General features: G+C 56.5%; 1 protein-coding gene across 1 annotated transcript; it reads right to left on the bottom strand.

Annotated features, from left to right (window-relative positions):
• Positions 1-15: 15 nt before the first annotated feature.
• LOC116527674 (coiled-coil domain-containing protein 33-like) lies at positions 16-17,131 on the bottom strand. The gene is made up of 8 exons (XM_032244815.1): positions 17,049-17,131; positions 5,770-5,932; positions 5,370-5,458; positions 4,845-5,160; positions 3,340-3,506; positions 2,859-2,960; positions 2,246-2,332; positions 16-1,144 (listed from the first exon to the last, which is right to left on the bottom strand). The coding sequence occupies exons 1-8, from the start codon at positions 17,115-17,117 to the stop codon at positions 947-949; spliced, it is 1,191 nt and encodes a 396-aa protein (XP_032100706.1). The 5' UTR covers positions 17,118-17,131; the 3' UTR covers positions 16-946.
• Between the last annotated feature and the right edge of the window lie 307 nt (positions 17,132-17,438).

Genomic DNA, 17,438 nt, shown 5'->3' with positions numbered 1-17,438 from the left:
GAAAGACACAAATGCTCACAGAGCTACAGCGTTTAATCAAGTCATTTTTAGAGGGCGGGGATGAGACTCCCTAGCACACAGCGAAGGAGGGCTGCTCCGGGGCTCAGGTCTGCTGAGAGTTAGTGGTCTCCTCCTGGGGGGTCGACTGCCTGTTGAGCTTATTGTCAGAGCTGGGCAGCAGGGGCTCCAGCTTTGAGGGCTGCTTGAGGTCCTTGGAGTGGATGGGGGCATTCTGTGGTATGCAAAGTAGGCTGCATGAGTACCCCCCGTTCCCAGCGGGTGACCTGCTCAAGGGCATATTGCCTGACAAACCAGGCCTCAGATCCAGAGCCCACTGGGTCATGCCTGCAAAGACCCATTTCGCCATATTGACACCTAATTTCTCCAGCAGTCCCCAGCGCTCAGGTGAGTGTGTAAAGGTAGCCTTTGCTCTTTGCCTATTTCCTCATCCTTTCCAGGCCTTTCCCTGAGCTCTGGCCATGGGCAAAGCACAGCTGGCTGAAGAGCAGAAGTCAGGGTCTTTGCTTTGTGGGGCTGGGCAGCCCCGGGGTTGAACTTGAGGGGCCGTTGTGAGCAGTCCTGTTTGTTCTTGGGAAGTCGGCAAAGTGGAGCCTACATCGTGGCCACCTAACAAGGGTGTGCTAATTTCTGAGGCTCCGTGGAGTCAGGGAGGTAGGGCCGCAAGCTGCCTTGCCCATGCGTGCAGCCAGTTCTAAAGCACACTCAGAGCCAGGGCATCCCAGAGATGCCTGTGTGGCCCCTCATCCACCGTCATCTCCTTGAGTTTCACAGCACCCCATGGGGGAAGGGGTGGTCTTGGCAGGGGTTTTCTGTTCTACTCAGACAGTGGGGGACTTGAGACCAAGCCTTCGGTTGGAAACAGAGCAGGAATAGGAGCCTAGGACTTCTGATTCCCAATCCCGGATTTGGCCCCACAGTGGTTTTCTCAGGGCCCAGTGACTTTGGAGGTGGGGTGGCTGCCTGCTCCACCACCTGAACCCCCAGGAGCTTCTCCAGGGGGGTCACTCACAGGCTGTCCTATGATGATGGAGTTCGAGGGATGCCTGAAACCATTTTCTTGTTCCTGCAGCCGTGTGGCTAGATCCTGCTTCTCTCGTCCCCAGCGTCGAGCTGAGTCCTCTAACTGCAGGCATAGAGAGGAATAATTGGAGGATCATGGGCAGCAGGGCTAATCCCTGATGGCCAGGACAACCAGGGCCTGAGCCTGCTGTCCAGGCAGAACCCAAAGCTCTGGGTCATGTGGGCTTGACACCTTTCCAAGAGACCTTGGGGTGGCAGGAGTGAGGGTGAGGGGGCCAGATAGTCAGGCAGCCTGACCAAGACACAGATGGACATTTCAACAACATACTGAGCCTTGATCCTGAGTCCACACTGATCCCTGATTCTGGTCATAGACAGCCTGACCCTGGTCACACACTGAGCCCTGATCCTGGTCACACACTGAGCCCTGACCCTGGTCACACACTAACCCTGACCCTGGTCACACACTGAGTCCTGACCCTGGAAACACACTGAACCCTGACCCTGGTCACACAATGAACCCTGACCGTGGTCACACACTGAGTCCTGACCCTGGACACACACTGAACCCTGACCCTCGTCACACACTGAACCCTGACCCTGGTCACACACTGAGTCCTGACCCTGGACACATACTGAGCCCTGACTCTGATCACACACTAACTCTGACCCTGGACACACACTAACCCTGTCCCTGATCACACACTGAACCCTGACCTTCATCACACGCTAACCCTGACCCTGGTAACACACTGGGTCCTGACCCTGGACACACACTAACCCTGACCCTGGTCACACACTCAGCCCTGACCCTGGACACACACTGAGCCCTGACCCTGGTCACACACTAAGCCCTGACCCTGGACACATACTGAGCACTGATCCTGGTCACACACTGAGCCCTGACCCTGGTCACACACTAACCCTGACCTTGGTCACACACTAAGCCCTGACCCTGGACACACACTGAGCACTGATCCTGGTCAAACACTGAGCCCTGACCCTGGACACAGACTGAACCCTCCCTGACTCTGGTCACACACTGAACCCTGACCCTGTTGCACATTGAGCCCTGACCCTGGTCACACACTAAGCCTTGATCCTGGTCATAGACTGAGCCTAGACCCTGCTCACATACTGAGCCCTGGTCACAGGCTGTGTGGTGAGCCTGGTCCAGCCTCATCAACCCCTGCATCTCACCCACCTGGCTTTCGAGGGACAGGATCCGGCTCTGAGCTCGTTCTAGCTTGGCCAGGAGGTTGAACTTGTCTGAAGTATCAGAGAGGAGATCCTGTGGGCAAAGCAGAAACTCAAGTTTGGCCCTAGCTGAGGGCTGTGGCTGGTGTGAGGTCAGGAAACTGTAAAGTATTGGGGCAGAAACCAGTCAGTTCTGAGTTCAGACTGAGCTCCTGAGGCAGAGCCTCAGACCTGGGCCAAACCATCTTCTGGAAGTTCAGAGCAGGGTCTGGCATGTGCTTTTTTCGTGGCTGTTTCCTGCACAGATTTTGGGAATGTGAAGTTTTGACACAACAATGTTTTAATGTAAAATGCATTTGGGAGCCTCTGGGTGAGGTGAAGAAGCTATGAAGCAGCTGACCTCATCCCTCACACTTTACCTGGATGTCCATATGGCTTTCAAACAGAACTTACCTCCAGCGAGTCCTGGGATGGAGAGAAAATTCTCCTGTGTCCCCACCCTGCTCAATCTTCTGTGATTCCAAATGTTCTGCCTTTGGGTTTATGTAAAGCAGGGGGCACCTGAGGCAGCCTCAGAGGTGGAGCAGGGCCTGGGCGTTTCTGGGCCCTGGGCCACCCACCTGTGCGGGCAGCGTCTGTGTGCACTTGGAGTGGCCTGGGCCATGTATCTCTTGCAGCCTCTCTGCCAAGTCTCCTCCTGCTCCCAACTCCCCAGGGTCCACCTGGGATGGAAAAGGGCTCTCCAAGGCTGCACCAAGACCAGGGAATTTCTGCTCCAGAAGGGAGTTTTGAGAGGCCTGTGTAGGGTCCAGGTGGAGGCCAGCCAGGTGGCAAAGGGGTCAAGGTTCAGGGGCCAAGGGTCAACAATTGGCTTGCTTTATCCTGGGATGCTAGATGAGGGTAAAAGTGAAGAGTTGGGGTACACACATTTCTCAGGAGAAAAAGAGCAAGGCCGGAGAGCTGATTCCAGGAGCCTCCAGGCAGACTGGAGACCCTGGGAGGCCTAGCTCCTGGTCTTGATCTTCAACTTGGGTTGTACTGTGGGTGATTGCTGGGCACCTGGTGACCAGCACCGGCAGGCCCAGGCCAAGGGCTTCTTACCGGCAGGGCCTGCTGCTGCAAAATGATGGGGGCTGGCTGGTGGCGGTTCTTATCCAGCTCCGCCCGCAGCTTCGCATTTTCTGCCAGCAGCGCAGAGTAAAGTTCAAGCGGCAGGTTCTCTGTCGTAGAACCTAGGGGCAGGCCAGAGGCTGAGAGCCCAGGGAAGCCTAGAGATACAGCCACAGATGTTGGGGAGATGGGCTCTCCTGCCTCCCACATCCCTGTGCTGACCTGCCCCAGCATTTTACTTCAATCTGCCACCCCTCCCCTCTGCCCCCAAGCCTTCAATGGCTCCCTACTGCCAGCTGGATCAGGTGCACACAGGCTTTAGAGTCTGACCCAACCTTCTTGCTAACTCCTCGTTTGTCTTTGGTGTATTTCAGCCCCTCACTTCTCTCTCTTCCTCCTTTCTCTGTTCCTGGCATTCTCCTGACTCCCTGGGCCTTTGATCTGGCTGTTTCCCCTCCGTAGGTTGCCTCCTCAGTTTCATCCAGACTCCTGGATGACCTCAGGCTTCCTAAAAGGCCAGCCCAACTTTCATTGCTTTCTAAAGGTCCCTAGAAACACCCTCCTGCCCCTGAAACCCTCAGCAGTGAAGGCTAAGCACAGGGCTGGGCACATAGGGGCCCTGGTGAGGTTGTACAGACAGGCTCAGGGAAATCCCTTGCTTTGGGCTGGCCTGATAGGTGTCACCTGGTCCTTTCTGCTCATCAGTGCCTGACTGGCAGTTTTAGGTGGCTTTTGGTTAATATCAATGGAGAAGAAAACCCCCAAATCATTTATTTATTTATTTATTTTGAGACAGAGTCTCCCTCTGTTACGCAGGCTGGAGTGCAGTGGTGCAGTCTTGGCTCACTGCAAACTCTGCCTCCCAGGCTCAAGCGATTCTCATGCCTCAGCCTCTCAAGTAGCTGAGACTACAGGCGCATACCACGCCCAGCTAATTTTTGCATTTTTAGTAGAGATGGGGATTCACCATGTTGGTCAGGCTGGTCTTGAACTCCTGACCTCAAGTGATCCGCCCACCTCGGCCTCCCAAAATGCTGGGATTATAGGCATGAACCACCACGCCTGGCCCTCCCTGCTTGTTTGCTTTGCAGAGGCAGAATCTTTGGAGATATGGGGAGATGAAATAATTCGACAGATTCTGGGGTTAGGAGCTGGGAAGTGTTGCCCCAAATGGCCCTTCTGGGGAAGCCCCTCTCTGCTGTTCTAGTCTGCAGGGCCCTCCTCTGGAGGTCCAGCCGCCTTCTAGCCTGGCTCACACTGTATCCCACCTGTGTTCTGAGGGGCTTCTAGGGAAGGAGGGAGCTCAGGGGATCTCTGGATGAAGCTCCTGAAAGAGGAGGGGAGCAGTACAATCCTGGGTCTCCCAGGCCCGCAGATGTAACTGAGTACAGGGGCCCTCTTTGCAGGTTCCCCTGAAGCTGAGAGGCTCCAGGAAAGCAAAGCCTCCAGGGTTGGGGCGAAGCCGGGGAGCTGATCACATCAGGGTGTGGACCCACCTGTGCTGGGCTTTCCTGGCTGCCTGTTTAGAGGTGGGGGCTTGCTCCTGTCCCGCAGCCTGTCTTCCAGCACCTGCTCCATCTTCTCGATCACCTGGAGGGCAGAGCAGAGGCTGGGCTGGACCCGGGGCTCCCTACCCTGCCAACATTGGTGGGCCTCCGGGACAGCCCCTCTGGCACCTGCCTTCTCCTGGTGCCGCACGGTCTCCTCCAGCGCCTTCATCTTCTGCACCTTGGCCTGGTACTGCTTCAGCAGTGCGGCCTGTGGCTGCTGAGCCTGATACAGGAGGAGCAGCTCCTTCTCTTGATCATTCTTCTGTGAGACGGGGGGGAGGGAACGGGAGAGAATGGGTGCCTGGGAGCCCACCTTGGCCCCTCTGCTAAGTCCTCCACCGGGCTGGCCCCCCTCTCTTCTGTGCCTCCATTCCCTCTGTGCCTGTTCTCCCTTCTCCTCTCCGACTCTTCTCATCCTGATGCCCCCCACCATAGCTCCCTCCCCCTGCCCCCCCACAAGACCCGGCTCACTCGAATCAGCTCATTCTGCAAATGCTGCACCCTGTCCCTCAGTTTCTTCATATCCAGCTCACTCAGCAGCAGTTTCTGCTTCACGGACACTGTCGGGTGAGGAGGTGAGCCAGCTCAGGGAGGAAGCAGCCTCTCCCAGCTCAAATCAGCATGGACAGTAGCGGGAAGGCACATAGTCCTCGGCCCCAGGGCTCGGGACGGGACTGGATTCTGCGTTTGCCATCGCTGAGAGGACCCAGCTGGGCAGGGGCTGTGTGAGTGTCTGTGAGCGTGGGGCTCCTATTTGCCAGAGTCCAGTAGCATGCGTGTCTGGGAAAAGCTCCCCGCCTCCCTGTTGCACCACCCGGAGTCTGCACCCAGGCAGATGCCCCGGTGCCCGTGGTGGCCTGCACACCCTCACCCGTGTGCCGGGCCTCACTGGCTTTGCCCTGGCCGTCTTCCTCCTGCTGGGCCAGGTGGCTCCTCAGTATGCGGTTCTCTCTTTCCAGGATGCTGGCCTGTCTCCGCAGCGACAGGATGTCCTCTGCCATCCTCTGCATGGCCTGCCGGTAGTAGTTCATATCCTGTGGATCCCAGAGCCCAGAGCTGAGCCCACTGCCCCATAGCAACCCTGGTCCCACATCCACACCCACACTTGAAAGTCAGCAGGTCTCCACCAAGGCCAGTGAACAGCAGGAGCCCCACGCCATGGCCCTAAGTCTTAGCAACTCCCTGGAGGGGTGGTTATGACTTGATCCTCACCCATCCTGGCCATGTGAGGGCAGCCACACTGATGTTCTCTCCAGGGGGGGCCACATCAAGTCCTGTGATACCAACACAGGGAGAAAACCCGGGTGTGGACACACGGGAGGAGGCCTATGGGCAACAGAGACTTGAGAAGATCCAGGGCCAGGTTTCCGGGTCCGGCTCAATCATAGATGTTTCTTCACCTTTTCCCTCCCCCTCCCCACCTTCCTATTTATTTATTTATTTATTTATTTTTTGAGACTCTTGCTCTGTCACCCAGGCTGGAGTGCAGTGGCACGATCTTGGCTCACTGCAACCTCTGTCCCCTGTTTAAGCAATTCTCCCACCTCAGCCTCCTGAGTAGCTGGGATTACAGGCACTTGCCATCACACCCAGCTAATTTTTTGTATTTTTAGTGGAGACAGGTTGGCCAGGCTGGTCTCGAACTCCTGGCCTCGTGATCCACCCTCCTCGGCCTCCCAAAGTGCTGGGATTACAAGCGTGAGCCACCATGCCCGGCCCTCCATCCCTACCCTTCTAATGCCTCTCATTCCTCACTTCACTGAGAAGCCAGGGAAGAACCTCCCAGAAATCCCACTGATGCCACTTGGAAGGTGACTGGGCGCCAGCTCCCCAACCAGCCCAGGAGTCAGAAGACGACCCAAGGTCGCCCCAGGAGACCCAGGCTAGAACTCAGGGTGGAGGCTGGGATCCAGCTCCAGGATGTGGGGTGTCAGGTAGGGACAGGGGGACTGGAGTCAGCCGTGAGGTCAGGACCAGCAGCAGTCCTGAGGTCTGACGCTGACTGAGCGTTCGCTGCGTTCCAGGCTTTCTTTTAAGCGTTTTACGCGCCCTCCCTCAGTCAGTCCTCTTAACAGCCCTGCGAGGATAGGTACTATTATCCCCGTTCTACCAATGCGGAAACCAAGGCCCAGAGAGGCCTTGAGTCACTTGCTCGGTTACGAAACTGACGAGTGATAGACCAAGGTGTGAAATCCAGGCCTGCAGGGACTCGAGTCTGTGTTCTGAAGGGCCCTACCATCCTGCCATGAGACCTCCAGACATGGAGGCTTCACAATATGCTGAGAAGTGATCAAAGCAGGCTACAAACAGGAATTATCAGTACAATCCCCAAATGAGAGAAAAATTCATGCCTACCCATGTATAAATATATAGGAAAATTAATAGGCTATATTTATATGCATTTGTTTGATAATCAGAAATTTCCTACTGTTATTTATAAAAGTTTTGTAAAGGGAGTTTCTTTCTTTTTTCTTTCTTTCTTCTTTCTTTTTTTTTTTTTTTTTTTTTGAGACAGAGTCTTGCTCTGTCACCCAGGCTGGAGTGTAGCTGTGTGATCTCGGCTCACTGCAGCCTTCGCCACCCAAGTTCAAGCAATTCTCTGCCTCAGCCTCCTGAGTAGCTGGGATTGCAGGCACCTGACATCATGCCCGGCTAATTTTTGTATTTTTAGTAGAGACGGGGTTTCACCATGTTGGCTAGGCTGGTCTTGAACTCCTGGCCTCAGGTGATCCGCCCGCCTCGGCCTCCCAAAGTGCTGGGATTACAGGCATGAGCCACTGCGCCCAGCCAAAGGCAGTTTTCTTTAAATCTGAACCATAGAAAATAGAAAAGCAGGCCGGGCGTGGTGGCTTAAGCCTGTAATCCCAGCACTTTGGGAGGCCGAGGCTGGTGGATCACGAGGTCAAGAGATCGAGACCATCCTGGTCAACATGGTGAAACCCCGTCTCTACTAAAAATACAAAAAATTAGCTGGGCATGGTGGCGTGTGCCTGTAGTCCCAGCTGCTCAGGAGGCTGAGGCAGGAGAATTGCTTGAACCCAGGAGGCGGAGGTTGCGGTGAGCCGAGATCGCGCCATTGCACTCCAGCCTGGGTAACAAGAGCAAAACTCCGTCTCCAAAAAAAAAAAAAAAAAAATAGAAAAGCAGGTCCCAAATGTGAAGTCAGAAGGGTCTGGTTGGAGGAGCAGCAGGCCGGAGCTGGGATGGGGGAGGAAATGGGCATGGGGAAGTGAGTTTGCCGAGGAGTTTGCTAAGCCCTGGTGGCTTGTGGACTTCCCGAAGCTGTGGGAGGCTGTGTACAAACGGGTGGGTGCTCACGTCTCCAGGAAGCAGAGCTCTGCCTCCAGCTCCCACGTGGGCCTCATGCTGACTGCGGAGACCGCCCACCTTCTCCGCCACTGCCTCCCACCTGCTACATGGCAGGCCGTGGTTTCTAGAGCAGGGGCTCCCCCGGCAGCAGGGGCCCACCAGACACCACTTGTCACCTGCCCCTGTCCAGCCTCCTGGCTGGGCTCCCTCTAATTGCACCAGTGCCAGGTCCCTCTCCCCAGCACCTGCCCCTGTCAAATTCCAGGTCTTGGCTCCTCCAGATCTGCCCATCTGGTGTCCTCAGGCAGCATTGTTAACAGAGAGACTCTGTCTAGAGACCACACACACACACACACACACACACACACACACACACACACAGAGCTTTGCAGTCAGCCCCAGATCAGCAGGCCAGCTTGGCCACTCACATGCAGTGTGAGCTCAGCCAGGCCCCTTCACCTTTCTGAGCCTGAGTCCTCGTACAGAGATGCCTGGCTTTGCTGTGAGGCTGAGTTGGTGCATGAAGCCCCAGCCCAGGCAGATATAATTTGGAGGATGCTGTTCTCCTCCACACCTGTTTCTATTCTAATCACTGCTTTAATCAACAGGTCAGACCCCTTCCTGTTCCTCCTTGCTGCCCTGGGAGCTCCCAGGCGCCTCCTTTGCTGTGCTCTCAATCTTCAATTTATGGAAGCCTGTGACTGAGGGGGGACCGACCGGAGAAAGCACATGATATTTTGGCAAAGGAAATTTGGCCCCTTCTTTCTTTGCCCAGCCTGGTTCAAGCTCTTAATATGCCTGCCCTGGACAATTACAGCAGCATCCAAAAGGGCTTTCTTGGGTTCCAGGGTTATCTCCTACAGAAACACGCACACACACATCCAGGAAAACACGGGCAGGGATGCCCGCTTCAGCACAGCTTGTGGTCTTCTACAAGGGCGTGCTCAGTCTCTGGGCCACAGGCTGTGGTCACAAAGGATGACCTAGATTTAATTGTACTGACACACAGAGATGGTCATGCTCTATTGTGAAAGGAACGTGCACGTGGCAGATGAATATGATCCTGTCTGTAACTGGGCTGTGTGTGTGCTCATGGAGGGAGTCCTGGGGGAAGGGGCTGCCAGCTCCTCAGCCCACCCATGGGTCTGATCACCCCCTCTTCTCATTCAGAGGGTCATCTTTCTTTCTTTTTTTTTTTTGAGACGGAGTTTCACTCTTGTTACCCAGGCTGGAGTGCAATGGCGCGAGCTCGGCTCACCGCAACCTCCGCCTCCTGGGTTCAGGCAATTCTCCTGCCTCAGCCTCCTGAGTAGCTGGGACTACAGGCACGCGCCACCATGCCCAGCTAATTTTTTGTAGTTTTAGTAGAGACGGGGTTTCACCATGTTGACCAGGATGGTCTTGATCTCTTGACCTTGTGATCCACCCGCCTCGGCCTCCCAAAGTGCTGGGATTACAGGCTTGAGCCACCACGCCCGGCCTCAGAGGGTCATCTTTCTAAGACCTTCCTGTTCTTCAACTCAGCTGTTTTGAGGCATGAGCAGAGCTCTGTTATTTTTTCTGTTTTGTGACGGAGTCTCACTCCGTCACCCAGGCTGGAGTGCAGTGGTGTGATCTCGGCTTACTGCAACCTCTGCCTTCCTGGTTCAAGCCATTCTCTGGCCTCAGCCTCCCAAGTAGCTGGGACTACAGATGTGCACCACAGTGCCCAGCTAATTTTTGTATTTTTAGTAGTGATGGGTTTTCACCATGTTGGTCAGGCTGGTTTTGAACTCCTGACCTCAGGTGATCTGCCCGCCTCAGCCTCCTGAAGTGCTGGGATTACAGGCATGATCCACCGCTCCTGGCCCAGAGCTCTGTTATTAACAACCTGCCTTGACTGACAAAGAAAGCTGGGGCCCAGAGTGAGGAAGGAGGTGGAGGGAGAGCATAGCTTTGTCCCTGCCTCCGCCCGATGGTCCCTGTTGGACTCCAATCCTCGGACGCTAGTCCTATAGGCCTCCACAGGTGCCTATCCCCCTCCTCCATCCAGCCTAGCTGCTCTGAGAGTGAGGGCTCCCCCAGGGCATAGAGAGGGACCCCGGCCCTGGCTTACCGCTCAGTCTCTGTCCTCTCCCAGTGCTCTGCATCTGTGGGAACCTGAAGGACATGCATTCCCTCCTCGGCTTCCCCCACCCACACAGCAGCGACCTTGGGCAGCTCAGCTGGGCTGGGAGGTTACTGCCTGAAGATGGGAAGCCCTGACCCTCCCCACAGCCTGCAGCTGAGCCTCCCCAGCCCCCAGGGCCATGCTCGGCATCACAGCCCAGCCTTGAGAACACAAAGGACACCATGGCCCAGATTCCTGTTGCAGTCTTGCGGCCTCCCCTCCTCCAATGCCTTCCCTCCAGCCCCTCCCCACTTGCCAGTGTGCTGGGGGAGGGGCAGGCACCAGCCGCTTCCCTGTCTTGTCTCTGGGCTGAGCCTCCTCTAGAAGGGCCGACTCCAAAGCCATTGCGCCTGACCCTAGTGCCCACTGCATTCTCCTCACCCACTGGCACCGCCCTTTCCCCAGCCGAGACCCAGCTCTCAGAGCCTGCCCAGGTGAGAAATTCGAGGTGGCCCTGGGTCTGAATTGCCTAAGCTGGAGGGGGCTTGTGGCAAGACCCCTCTTGCTGCTCAAGATGGATGGGGAAATGAATGGAGGCCCAGAGCAGGGAGCCAGGTGAGACCCAACGGGACCCTTGCTGGACACAGACCAAGGAGGACTCAGCGTGGCAGAATGAAGTGAGCAAGGAAGAGGAGGAGAGTCGGGGATGAGGAGGGTAGCCTGCGGTCTTCGGGAAGAGGGGCATGCCTGCAGTGGGGAGGAGGAGAAGGTGGGGGAGGATTGGGAGGAGGAATGGGAGGAGCCTGGGACCTTTTGGTGGAGGTGCATGCCTGGAGTGGGAAGGAGGAATGAGGGGGGAGGGGAAGGCGGGGGAGAAGAAGAGGAGGAGAAGAGGAGCCTGGGGTCTTTGGGTAGAGGCGGTGCAGGTCTGGAGTGGGAAGGAGGGGGAGCTGGGCGTGGGGAGGATGGTGTTAGGGGTCGGGTACCTGTAGGGCCTCAGGTGAGGTGGCCAGCAGTGGCTGATGGTGATCCAGCCTGGAGTGAACCCTGGCGGGAGACAGTGGGTGGCAGGACAGGCCTGGTTCCACTGGAGCCTTGGGAAGGGAGCAGATTTTCAGAGTCTGGGCAGTGTGAGTGAGGAGGGGCTTCAAGGACAAGGGGCGGTAGGAGATGGGCTCTCCAGACTAGGGCAATTGCCAGAGAGGTAGGAGGAACGGCGGTGAGAGCAGGCTGGCAAGGCCAAGGCTGCAGAGGGCTTCAAAAGAGGGGCGACCACCTTCCGCCTGAGTCTTGTGGCTTGGGTGATGCAGGTGAACCTGCTGCTAGCGATGGTCTGAATGGGACTCAAAGCAAAAACTCACCTTCATGTAAACATTAAAGAGCTGGCAGGTGAGTGAAGAATTATGGGGCAGAGATAGGGGCAGGTGGAAACGCATACAGCTGGGTACTTCAGAGCAATGAGAAGAAACCACGATGGGGCGAGCCTCACATACCTCAAGGTGAGCAGAAGAACCACGTGCAAAGCAATGCATGTGTCGTGGTGCCCTCTCCATGAAGGTAAAAATAGAAAAATCAGGCCACAGTGATTCCAGAGGCATGCGCAGGTAGCGACAGTATAAAGAAGCGAAGCAGGCCAGACGCCGTGTCTCACACCTTTAATCCTAGCACTTTGGGAGGCCAGGGTGGGCAGCTCACTTGAGGTCGGAAGTTTGAGGCCAGCCTGGCCAACGTGGTGAAACCCTGTTTCTACACAAAACCCCAAAAATTAGCCAGGTGTGGTGGCGTGTGCCTGTAATCCCAGCTACTTGGGAGGCTGAGGCCTGAGAATCACTTGAACCTGGGAGTCAGAGGTTGCAGTGAGCAGAGATCATGCCACTGAATTCCAGTTTGGGCAACAGAGTGAGACGTTGTCTCAATATAAATAGATGCATAAATGAAAATAAAGAAGCAAAGCGAGGACAGAAAGCTGGCAGAGTGATCACATTCGGGAGTGGAGGGATGTGGCTGGGAGGGGCACAGGGGCGTGAGGAGACTGATGATACTGACGATACTGTTTCCTATCCTGGGGGGTGGTTTCATGGACATTTGCTATATAACAATTTATAACAATGACATTCTATACGTTCAATGCAATTTTTCACATGGATTATATTTCACAGTTTAAAAGATATTTGGAAAAAGGAGAGAAGGTTCAACAGCTTCCAGATCTACAGAGGGAGCCTCTAGGTGTGGCCTGGAGGAGGTGACCTTGGTCAGTGCTTTGAACGCTGGGTGCTGTGGAGGCCTGAGGGGACAGTGAGGTTGAGAAGGGTCAAAGGTACCTCGGAACACAGGATCAAGGAGAGGCACGGGTGGAGAGAGAGGATTTCCTGGAGAATTCGAAGGTAAGAGGGAGGGGTGCATAGGGGAGGCCTGGGCTGGAGCAGGGGTAGGAGTGGGGAGGGGCTTCACTCTCCCAGGGAAGGAGGCCTGAGACAGGTTGCTGGGTCTGAGGCAGTGTGGGTGGCAGTCTGACTAGTGTTGGAGTGGGTGCAGAAGATGGGTCTGTGGGACCAGGCACACACCCTCTCCTTTGTCCCCTTCCCTGGGCAACCACCCAATCTCAGGGTTCCCTGGACCCCCAGGTTCCATCTCTGGCAGGCCCAGGCCACCTGCACGTGGTTTGCCTTTGCAGCCGGCAGAGGGCAGCAGCCTCCCAGAGACGCGCAGCTTCAACCGGTGGTGGGATGAGGCCAGCCTGAGCGCCGGAGACTCAGGTCATGGGGAAGGTATGCTCGGGGCTGTCTCGCTCCCCAATTCCAGGAGCCCATGCTTTTCCTCCGGGCGGTCCGGCCAGCCTTCCAAGACCTCTAGCCCTGGAATCCCCATCTCAGAAGTTCTGATATTGGGGCCAGAGAGGTGCAGGGACTTGCCCGAAGGCACTCAGTCAATCTTGAACCTAGGCTGGGGCCTCTGTCCTGGTCCGGCTCCAGTGCTGGGGCTGAGCGGTGGCGACAGGGGCTGGGGACGAGACCCATCTTGCAGTAACCTCCATTCTTCCCTGATAACTGCTAATTTCTTGCTGCCCTGAGGCTGTGAGGAAGCCCAAACTAAGTGTATAGGAGAGATGGAGGCCCACCCAGCCCCAGCTGCTCCTGCCCTTGCCCGTAGGTCGTCCGGCTGAGGACTCGGACCTGCTGTGCTGTGGCTGAGTTCCTGACCCACAGAGCTATGAGGTGTGATAATAAAACACTGCGTTTTAAACGATAGCATTTCAGGGTCGTTTGCTGTCATGGTAGGTAACTGTAACATCCTCCCTGGCTCCAGACACCTCCAGTGGCTCCCATTGACCCTCATGATAAATTTCCAGCTTTGAATTTCCATCTCTCCCAGCACAGCTAGACCCCCTTTCAGAATTTAGCTGTGGCCACTCCACCCATGGACCCAGCCTCCTGGGCCCCTTTCTGTCTTCAAAGCCTTCCCTGCCTCTGCCCAGAAGCCGCCCCTGGCCCACAGCAACCTGGCAGCCCCCATCTGCTAAGGGCCACCCACATGCTCCTCCTTCAGCTCCTGAAGACCTTGATGGCAGGGAAGGGCCTTCCTGCCTCCCTGACTTACTTGGGCAAATCCTTTGACGAAGACCCTGCTCCTGCCAGATTTGCCATCATTTGCCAGAACAGAACTCCCACAGATCTCCTTGGAATGTCAGAGAGGCCTGTCTTGGCCAATCTAAATTTTCCAATATTTTTAAAGGGAATTAACCACATTTCTTGGCTGAGTGTGGTGGCTCATGCCTGTAATCCCAGCACTTTGGGAGCTAAGTCCAACGGATCACTTGAGGTCAGGAGTTCAAGACCAGCCTGGCTAACATGATAAAACCCTCTGTGTGCTAAAAATACAAAAATTAGGCTGGGCATGATGGCTCATGCCTGTAATCCCAGCACTTTGGGAGGCCAAGACAGGCGGATCACCTGAGGTCGGGTGTTCAAGACCAGCCTGGCCAACATGGTGAAACCCTATCTCTACTAAAAATGCAAAAATTAGCGGGGCATGGTGGTGGGTGCCTGTAGTCCCAGCTACTTGGGAGGATGAGGTGGGAGAATCGCTTGAACTGGGGAGGCAGACGGACAGAGGTTGCAGTGAGCCGAGATTGTGCCACGCACTCCAGCCTGGGCAACAGAGCAAGACTCCATCTCAAAAATAAATAAATAAATAAATAAAATAAAGGGAAATAACCACATTTCTTTAAAATACAGTGGAAAATTCAGCTTGCAAATTGGTGCTGGCCTCCTCCAGTTCCAGAGACCAGGGAGCAAGGGCCCAGTCTCTGTGGGGCTGTCTCAGGGACGAGTCGGGGAGGATGGAGCTTGTGTCTGCAAATCTGCTGAAAGAGACTAGTGTTTTCCCAGGGGTCGGGGCTCACCATGGCTAAGAAGTCCCCTTACTCCTAGAAACACACAGGCCAATGCCACTGGGTCCCTGGCCTCTCAGTTCTTTGCCACTGCCCACCCAGCCAAGCTCCCTTCCCGCCCACTGAGGGACAATAGAACCCATTGGCGGTGAGAAAAGCCTCTTTCTTTCCCTCCATTCACTTTGGAACCTCATCACCACCAGAGGGCAGGCGAGGGAGGACTGAGAGCCTCATTGGCTGGGCGGGGATATCGAGGCGGCCAGGGCATACACAGCACAGCGGGAGAGGCTGAGCTCCCGAGACACAGAGCGTAGGGTTAGGGAGGCGGGGGCAGGGTGGTCTGTGCGATGGGGCATTACCCTGTGGGTGGGAGCCTGGAGGAGGCAGTGGCACTATGGGTCCCCTTCTTCATCTGCCACCACTCTAGAGTGGCCCCAGCTTCCCAAGCCCCCTTCTGGGCTCTGTTTGGCATATATCTTCCTTCCACCTGCTCCCCAGCAGGGCCTGGCAGCTGCTGTTTGCACCCGTAAGCTCAGCTCTGTTGGGGGTGGGGAGACCCCTGCACTCAGAGAGTTCCCAGTGGGAGGGAGGCCTTGCGTGGGACACGGCTCACACCCTAGGAGTGCAAGTCAAGGCCAGGGATGGGGTTGGGGAGGGGATCCTGCAGGGGAGGGTAGAGCTGGGCCTCTGAGGTGCAGGTGACATTTGACTGGATTGGGTGGGATCTGAGAGGTGGGGACCACCGAGGGAAGGTGTGGAGGCCCATGTGGGCTGGGCTGTTTGGAGGCAGTAAAGTACCCAGGTCTGTCTGGCTAGAGAGCTAGAGCGGGCTCACCTGTTTGCATCAGCCAGGCCCGGGAGCTCTGCTTCTGGACAGAGGGCAGTGGGGAGTCACGGAAGGTTCTAGAACCAGGGCCCTGCTCACCCAGGTCTCTGCTCCTGGTTCCCCTCGAATGTCATCTGGACCTCCCAACCACAACAAATCTGTGCAAATTGCTGTTTAAAACAGATTCCCTGCTCCACAGAAGCTGCCCTCCCGGGGAGGGGAGGCAGTTGCTTCTTTGTTCAGGCCAAGGTTATGGCAAAGAAACAAAAGGAGTGAATTTTCCCTTTCTTCTGTTCTTTCTTTCACTTCCTGCTGCAGCAGAGACGGTGTGTAGAAAGCTTTTGTGCTTGGGGAAGCTTGGAGGGGTGGCAGGGCCTCTGTGGGCAGCTGACCTCAGCCCCTGTCTAATTGGCCCCTGCAGGAGCCGGGTGCTAATTGGGCTTGGCCGGGACAATGGAGCCCGGCTAGGCTGGAGTGGGGGCTGGGCTTCCTGGAAGATGCTGGCTTCCCCTCCCAGGCTTTCCTGAACCCTGCCAGACCCTTCAGGCTCCATTCTGGGCCCTCCTCCTCCAGGAAGACCCCCAGGCTATCCCAAGACAGGCCATTAATCACTACTCCTTGGGTATTGGGCCAGAGTCCAGCCTCTGCTGGTGCCAGACTGGGGCCAGCCCTTGCTCTCAGCCCAGGGAAGTACAGGGCTGGGCATTCAGGTGGTGGTGAGGGGCAGATCCCAGCCCTGGTCTCACAGGCCCTGCTTGCTCTTCCACAAAGAACCCTTCCCCACTGGTCACCTCCTGCCAGAATCCTCCCTGGTTAGAGCTTGGCTGCCTCAGAGTGGGGAGGGGGAAGGGCCCTGGCTGGAACCCAGAACCTTGGGTTCTAATCCAGCCTCCGCCCACAGCTGTTGAATGACCCGAAGCGAGGCCCTTGCCCACTCTGTGCCTGCTCATCTGTACCCGTTGGGGAATGATCCTTGCTGGGGTTGTCCTCCGGGATTCTTGCCATAGGGGAAGAAGAAATGCTTTGGCAACTGGGGCCCAAACCAGAAAGGCTAGCACTCGCCCGGACGGCCCCAGCCCCCTGGCCTGGGCCGCTGCTTCCACTGCATGCCCCATCTGCCACACCCACTCTTCCTCGCAGCTCTGCACCGCACATGCACTACCAGCAAGGCTTCCCAGGCTAGCCCAGGCTCAGTCACTTTCTAGGATCCGAGGCTGGACCTCCAAGATGCCAGAGGTAGGCCCCAGGCTAGCAGGAGACAATGGCCACTTTAAGGGATTTTCCCAAAAGCCCTTCTCTTCTCCCTCTCTGGGTGACTGTGTGGGCTCAGGTGGCCTAGGCTGGAGCTGGGGGCCCTGCAAAAGATTCCTGTGACCATGGGCATCTAAGGGCCAATGCCCTGGTCCTCTCCGCCCTGCCTCCCACGTGTAGACGCTCTGGGAACACCTCTACTGGTTGCTGGGCAACACACCCCAACACACCTGCTGCTAGGGAGCCAACCCATCCTCCAGAACCAGGGGTGTGGGGGCGACTTACAGACAGGCTGTCACCGAGGCCTGCAGCAGCCGTGGGGGCTGGAGGGGGTGGGGGCCCTGGCTCCATCATCTTTACCGCTGGCAGTCCTGTTCCCCAGGATGGGTCCCCAGGGACTGTTGCCACAACAAGTGCCTGCCGGTGACGGAGCCCAGCCCTGAGCTGGAAGCAGGCAGGCCCATGGGGCTACTTCCCTTTTGTTCCGGGGAGGAGGGGTGCCTGGTGGGGGCAGCTGAAATCACGCAAGATTCACTCCTTGGCCATAGAACTGCAGGGAGACAGCAGGGCCACTGAGGGCTGTGGGGCCCTTCAGGGTTCCGGCCTTCTGACTCCCCTGGCCCAGACTCAGTACCCTTCCTCCCTCACCTGCCCTTGGCGACATCTTGATCCCTG

The sequence above is a fragment of the Sapajus apella genome, unplaced genomic scaffold (assembly GCF_009761245.1).
Source record: "Sapajus apella isolate SASKATOON/1434 unplaced genomic scaffold, GSC_monkey_1.0 scaffold55, whole genome shotgun sequence".
In the NCBI taxonomy this organism is placed as follows: Eukaryota; Metazoa; Chordata; class Mammalia; order Primates; family Cebidae; genus Sapajus; species Sapajus apella.
This window is presented reverse-complemented; position numbering and strand designations above follow the sequence as displayed.

What these genes read in the sequence shown, in the direction of transcription:
- LOC116527674 (XM_032244815.1), bottom strand. Translation starts at nt 17,117, where the DNA reads ATGATGGAGCCAGGGCCCCCACCCCCTCCAGCCCCCACGGCTGCTGCA. An exon ending in CAGTGAGGCCCGGCACACGG is followed by an intron (nt 5,459 to 5,769) that starts GTGAGGGTGTGC and finishes CTCACCCGACAG; the next exon opens with TGTCCGTGAAGCAGAAACTG. An exon ending in TGCAGCAGCAGGCCCTGCCG is followed by an intron (nt 2,961 to 3,339) that starts GTAAGAAGCCCT and finishes TTTCCATCCCAG; the next exon opens with GTGGACCCTGGGGAGTTGGG.